At 47.4% G+C, this 7400-nt stretch overlaps 1 protein-coding gene across 1 annotated transcript; it reads right to left on the bottom strand.

Moving 5' to 3' along the window:
- Positions 1–52: 52 nt before the first annotated feature.
- On the bottom strand, positions 53–5412 carry rnf5 (ring finger protein 5). Its single transcript, XM_086177659.1, has 6 exons — positions 5094–5412; positions 2517–2535; positions 1751–1863; positions 1620–1677; positions 1411–1522; positions 53–1336 (listed from the first exon to the last, which is right to left on the bottom strand). The coding sequence occupies exons 1-6, from the start codon at positions 5297–5299 to the stop codon at positions 1218–1220; spliced, it is 627 nt and encodes a 208-aa protein (XP_086033785.1). The 5' UTR covers positions 5300–5412; the 3' UTR covers positions 53–1217.
- Between the last annotated feature and the right edge of the window lie 1988 nt (positions 5413–7400).

Here is a 7400-nt window from a genome sequence, read left to right as displayed (position 1 = left end):
TTATTTATTATTCGGTCTCGTTTTTACCCCCCAAGAGGACATGGAAACCGTCTTTTCTGTTGTTTCTCAGCCTTCATTTATTTACCAACACTGGATTACTTTAACTGAGTCTTCTCTTCAGCTCTTTTAAAATTTTAACACAAATTTCCAAATCGAGGAACCAGATCACCGTCGGCTTCCCGAAAGTCAGCCCCTCCTTTAACCTCCCATCTTGCTCTATGGCTGGTCGTCCATTCAAACATGTAGAAACAGCATTTACAATATTTATATATACAAATTCACACTGTATGTACACACACACACACACACACACACACTCAGGCTGACACACAGACACGGAAAAACCAGACGGCGACAGGAAGAGGCTTGGGTCATATTTTACATCACACAGGGTCGCGGTGGGGGTGCCAACCTGGCCCTCACCCCCATTTTCCTCTTCATAAACTTAGAACATCCCCCAAAATAGGCCTCTTTTACAGAAAAAAATAGGTACACCCCCTCCCTGTGTGTGTGTGTGTGTGTGTGTGTGGGACACTCCGGCGTGGACCGTGGGTGGGCGGGTCGGCCGGCGCCTGACGTCACAGTGCAGTGGCAGTTTTTCATTAAGACAATAAGTAAGATTCATCCCTCTCTGCTCTTGCTGCGCCGACGGACACTGTAAACACAACGTGGCTCCATCCCGACCTTTGACCCCCTCCGTGCGCGGGTCGGCTGCTACTCTTTGGCCTTTTTGGAACAAGGACAGGTGTGTGTATGTGTGTGTGTGTGGTGATGAGGGGGGTGGGCAGTTGCTATAGTAACCACTGCATGATAACTATCCGCCTCCTCCTTTACTTTAGAAATGAAACGGCGACGCCTTCAAGAGAGGTGGGAAATACCATAACCGGCCACCGACTCGCGCTTTCTGATCGACAAATCGTTCGCACGGCTCCTCGCCATGAAGGGTTGGCGACGAACCCTCCCGCCCCGAACCCGACCCCCGAGGGTAAGCGGATCCGACTCTACGGGCGGTCGCGGAGGGGGGAGTTCACCAACTATTCACGGGGGAGGAAGGGGCCTGCGACGCGCCGCCAGCTGACAAACGGGACATTGGGAGAAACCCGGATTCCAGAACTTCCTGTTAGTACTGGCGTGGAAAAAATGAGACTGTGAGTCCGTGGCAGGGGGTCGGAGCGTGCGGAGGGGATACGTTGTTTCCGTCATCCGCGTTCCTCACGTCACACGCTCAGCAGCCAGAAGAAGAAGAAGATGGCGACGAAGAGGAAGAGGGAGTCTTGCCAGTTGTGGTTGCCGTTGTTGTGGTTCCCGTTGCCTTGGTGATCGCCCGCGTACTGGTCTAGAAGGCGAAGATGTTTGTAAGTTCCCGGATCTAGAACGTCACGTGGAAGCTCAAAGGCATGGGAGTTCTACCTGCTCTGTGGAAGGGGTCGTTGGTGTTGAAGACGGTAGTGAAGAAGCCGAAAGGGAAGGCGCCGATGCCGAAGGACATGTGGAAGCCGGTGTCTCCAAGGCCCTGGAACATCTGCGCGCGGCAGGGACGGACAGGGAGTTTGACTCGTGAGCGTCGGAGAAGAAAACCCACGTTTATCGGAATCATCTGGAAACCAAAGCACACTCACGCCGCCTCGACTCTCCGGCTCTGTTCTCTGTCCCTGAGGCCGTGGTGGTGTTTTCAACCTGGACCATGGAGACGTGTGATTAGTGGCCACACACACACACGTGCACTCACACACACACACACTGAGTATACCTGGGGTCCTCCTGGCTGGAGCTCCCTCTGCCGTACAGCGGGATGACCTTCTCCCTGCTGATGCCTGCTTTGCACACAGGACACTGCTGCCTGCTGGGCCGCGTCTCCAGCCACTGTAGAGAGCCGAGGATCAGGATGTCAGAATGCTTAAAGAAATAAGGAGGAGGGGACGAGGACGGCTCCCCTGGAACGAACCAGACGGCGTACATATGAGCCGGCAAAGGTCAGGACGGCATTTCCTCGACACGACCGGGTCGGTGTTCCACCTCCATCTGCTCCGAATAGAAATGCAGAGCGTCTGCGACGGAGTCGGCAGAAATCAACAAACGTCCTAAGAATCACAGGAAACCCATCCTGTGGCGTTCAGGGTTTCCGGCCTGGGGTCCGACATGGTGGACGCACCAGGTTCTGCCTCCAAGGCAGCAACCGGCTGTGGATCTGAGAACTCTCCGTGACATGAGCGCCACTAAACAAAGGCATTAGAATGCTTTAGCATGTTTAAGCTGGGCTAAGTAAATGCACGGAATGAGCGCGAGTTGACGACCCTGCGCATGAACAGTCCACACACACACACACACACACACACACACACATACATACACACACAGACATGCTGTTTGACAACATTGTGACTGCTAGGTGGAAACAAAATAACCTGCAGAGATTTTTCCAAAAATGTCTAAAAGCTACCGAGGGCCGGGCCTCTGCAGGGGGGGGACACTTACTGCAAGCCAAAATAAAAGGGTAAAAAACAGGGAACACTTACTTGGTGAAGGCAAGGCCAGCTGCAGAGAGAGAGAGAGAGAGAGAGAGAAAGAGTGCATTAATTACTAATAATCTCAGTTTGCTGTAGAAATGAATATCAATGGTGGAGACTGAGCCAGGCGACACCTGCTCCTAGCAAGGCTGCAGATTTATCGTTGTGTTCTGATAAAATGGCTGAAGCTGTTCAGAGGGGCTGCAGGCCGGGTCTGGATACAGACTCACACACACACACAACAATACTGTGTGTGTTTGGAATTTCTAACAACAACTCCGAGGTGACAATGCGCCGCTCTCTGGTGAAGAGCAGACGTTTGTTGGCCGGCGAACCCTCGGGCAACAAAGAAGGTCAGTTGAGGAAAATACAAGTTGTGAGTATCTGCGTTTTGGCCTCTGGTGGTTCGTGAGCTTGCTGCGTTTCAGATCCCGGCCAGCGGACGCGCCGGCATCTTCTCGTAGCAGATCACACTCCCGCTCAAAACTGTTTTTACCCCTCCATTCCCTTTCGGCCCCCCCGCCCCATGGGAAAACCATGGCGCCCCGAGAACCAGCCGGGACCGGCTCTGGCCGGGTCCATTATCAGCAGGGCAACCTTCCAACTCGCTTCAACAAAACCATAAAGTTAAACACAGGCTTTTATGCACAAATATTTCAGGGATGTGTGTGTGTGTGTGTGTGTGTGTGTGTGTGTGTGTGTGTGTGTGTGTGTGCGCCCCATCAGATCAGTGCTGAGAATGGCATTCCTTTGGATGCAAACAGCTGAACAAGGCCTCTGTGGACCAGTTACCAGGCTCAGATACGTCCAAACGGTCAGAACCCTGGGAAAACTGCACACAGGTGTGTGTGTGTGTGTGTGTGTTCTCTGCCTGGGTTCTCCCCAGCTTCTCCGTCTTCCATCAACCGTCAGCATGTTGGCTACAGGTTCTACCTTTTCTTAGGCTAAACTCCGCCTCTTGTCCGACACGAGCACATCTCTTCCATGCAACGCTCACTCGAGCCAAAGCTAAGCAGGTTTTGACAGCTACAGATCCATTTAGGAGGTTTAGGACAATCAAGGCAAAAAAAGAAAACAGATTGAGAAACAGTCTTTACCCCCGGGGGCTCATCGCACTAAATTCGGCGCAACCATCAACACTGCTCATCCAGTGCAATAAAACCCTTTTTTCCCCACTTAAACTTTTTTTTCTTTCTACATATTTATTCTTCCGCATGTTATTTATATTTTTTTCTATCTTATATCTCTAACCCAGAGATGCTGCTATTGTTGTACTGCTTTTTTAATTGTTTGTTTTTGATTCCACTGAGCCCGAGCGCTACTAAATTTCCTTGCACTCTGTGTAATGACAATAAAAGTCTTTTTTAGTGGATTTGAATCCTGCCTGAACCGAATCTTTCCGAAATGAGGGTGCGGCGGCAGCGGGGAAGCTCCCTAAAGCCAGTTTAACGGTGTGACGTCGCAGCAGGCCACCTGATGTCAGCTACGCTATCGTTTGCTTAAAGTGTCATCATGGTGTTGCCGGAGGGTGGGGGGTCTGCGGGGGACACGCTTGCATCAGCGCTGTGCACAGGGTTGCCTGGCAGCTGCGAGCGGCAAAACCTGCAAACCGGTGAAACCAAACAAATAGATCTGCAGGAGAAATTCGAAAAATAACCTTTAAGGTCACGGTTTTTACATTGTGCGTTGTAGAATAGTAATAACTTGGGGATATCCTTCTCCTAACTGCTCCATCAAGCTGCATGTTTAATCTACTTCCAGCTGTCCAATAAGACCCCCAAAATGGTACAAATACGGCATATTGATGATTTTTTGTGTGCACTAATACTACACCCTGGTGAGGTTCTGCATCGCTTGGCTCCTGGAGCCCAAACAGCAGGTGTTGACTGACTAGATCTGCAGATAGTCCAGCACTCATTCCTTCACTTGACTCAGACCAGTTCTGTAGCCAAAACACACACACACACACACACACACACACACACACACACACACACACACCTGTGTGTGTTTGTTCTTTGTAAACACGTGTCAATGACAAGGCTATTCTGACCTTTGCAAACTTTTTTTTTTTTATTCTTTTCTAAAGAAGGCGGTGAGGTTTAACTGTAATCCGCTGTTGTCATGAATAAGCGGACGCGCACTTCGACGTGCACCGCAGGTCTTGTGGGGGGGATTTAGGAGAAAAGCTGCAGCTGAATCGCCTTGCAAACGCTCCTGTTTCGCCGCTTATCTCAAATCGGTGAAACGTCCGGGTAATCGATGAAGAATCGATCTGCGATCGAGTTTGGGGCTCCGAGGGGAACCGAGGCGGTGTGACCTCTGACCGCCGGGATCCCGTGACGGGAGTCGGCCTGCGCCCCGGCCCGACCCGCCCTTCGCCGCCGGCGGCCGGGGGTCGAAGTCCAGCCTGTCTCGGCGGCGAACCGGCGGTTAACCTGGCACATTTCGGCGACTCTCTACTCACAACACGGGTAAATGATAAACAAAGGCCGCACGGTCTGGTTCCGACTTCCACCCCGGGCCGGGGGACCGCCGGCCGGTCCCCGCCTCCCCGCCTCCCCGCCTCCCCGCCGCGGTTCGTACCAGAACAAGTGGCCGCACATACTGATGACCGCGTCCCGGGCAGTGTCCAAACAAATGTTGCACTCGAAGGTGGCTCGGTCCCGCTCCCGCTCGCCTTCCCCGCCGCCTCCCGGGCCGTCACGGTCCCCGCCGCTTTCCCCGCCCGGGATTCCTCCCCTGCTAGCCGGCCCGCCGTCGCTGGAGGACCGGGGATCCGCGGCCGCCATGATGCTGCTGGGCGAGTCGTACGTGCGGAGCCGACCGAAGGCGGCTAACGGTTAGCTTCGGAGCCCGACGCCAACGGCTGTCGCCTGAACGGGCTCGCGTACCTGAAAGACCACTTCCGTTTCCGGGAAAAACAAGCCGAGGGGCGGGGCTAATGTCGGGACCGCCCCCTACTACGTCACAACAACGATCATTTCAACTTTATCATAATAATAATAACAACTTTATTTATCCCGAAGGAAATTGTTGTGCCAGAGTTTCAAGTAAAACGTAACAAAATAAATAATAGTTGGAAATTGTATAAACAGCATAAATAAAGGAGGGAGAATAAGTAATACAAATAAAACTATACTGCTCAAAAAAATAAAGGGAACACTTGAACAACACAATGTAACTTCAAGTCAATCACACTTGTGTGAAATCATAGTGTCCACTCAGGAAGCAACACAGATTCATTTTGACTTGTTTTGAGGACATTACATCAAAGTTGGATCAGCCTGGAGTTTGTTTTTACACTTTAATTTGGAGTGTGATTCCTAATCAGACCTCCATGGGTTGATACAAGTGATTTCCATTGATCATTTTTGTGTGATTTTGTTGTCAGCACATTCAACTGTGTAAAGAGCAAAGTATTTCATAAGAATATTTCATTCATTTAGATCTAGGATGTGTTTTTTAAGTGTTCCCTTTATTTTTTTGAGCAGTGTATAAAGTGTCTAAGTAATGAGATGAGATAAGATGAGAACAACTTTATTTATCCTGAAGGAAATTGTTGTGCCAGAGTTTCAAGTAAAAAACATAACAGTAATAGATAATAGTAGAAAGGAGGAAGAATAAGAAATACAATGAAATATGAATTGTCTTAACTGTTAACTGTAACTACAAAGATTGAAGATTCCCTGCGGCTGAGGGAAGAGGAATTAAAAAGTCTGATAGCCAACAAGTCATCAAGTAAAGTCAAGTAAGTCAAGTTAGTCAAGTAACAAGTCATCTATCAAGTCAAGTAACAAGTCATCTATCTATTAATTTGATTACTTTCTTTTTTGTCTAGCATTAAACATTCCTCACAAAGCTTTAACACCGTTAACTTCTGATTACATACAGAACCAATGTCTTTATGTCCTTTGCTCCCTCATCCCCGGTTGTTTCATTGACATTCAATTCTACATTGCTATGTTTGTTTGTACATCTGTGTATCTGCTCACTATTTATTATTCAATAGAAGAAAAAAAATTGTATTTGGCAAAAAAAAAAAAAAAATAGTATTGGGAAAAAAAATCATAATATAAATAAACCATTTTATTTAAGGAACTTGACATGTACTGACACTGTGCATATGCACGACGCAAGAATGAAGACACAAGTGAAATAAAAGCAATAAAGGTGACATTGGCATAAACTAAATGTATAATAATGAATATTTCTAGCAGAAAATACATTTATGTCGTTTTTTTCCTTTTGTGTATTTTTGATGGTGATGTTATTGATTTGAAAATGTACTGCACAAATAAATAAAGGTGACACTTAAACAACATAATGTAACTACAAGTCAATCACACTTGTGTGAAATCAAACTGTCCACTTAGGAAGCAACAGGGATTCATTTTGACTTGTTTTAAGTACATAATATCAACGTTGGATCAGCCTGTCGTGTGTTTTTACACTTTAATTTGGAGTCTGACTCCAAATCCAGACCTCCATGGGTTGATACATTTGATTTCCATTGATCAATTTTGAGTGATTTTGTTGTCAGCACATTTAACTATGTAAAGAACAATGTATCTAATAATAATATTTCATCATTTAATTCATAAGAATATTTTTGTTCACTCAGATCTATGATGATTTTAGTGTTTCCTGAATTTGTTTGAGCATTGAGTTTTCACATCGATTAATTTGTAAACCGTCTGTACTCAAAATAATAAACTACAACAGGTTACAGCGAAGCCTCATAAATTAAAATGTATTTTTTCATGTGTCCATGGGATGCAACTACTTACTGGACTCATTATTTATTGTTTTTTTTTTTTCCACCTCTGGCAACATAAAAACTTTAAAACATTGTGAAGGAAACTACGTTTCAAGGCTGTACATATGCCGATA

This window comes from Fistularia commersonii, chromosome 30 (assembly GCF_037954325.1).
Source record: "Fistularia commersonii isolate RoL2024-O1a breed Wild chromosome 30, RoL_Fcom_v1.0, whole genome shotgun sequence".
NCBI lineage: Eukaryota > Metazoa > Chordata > Actinopteri > Syngnathiformes > Fistulariidae > Fistularia > Fistularia commersonii.
The sequence above is the reverse complement of the archived record's forward strand: the minus strand, read 5'-3'. Positions and strand labels throughout refer to the sequence as shown.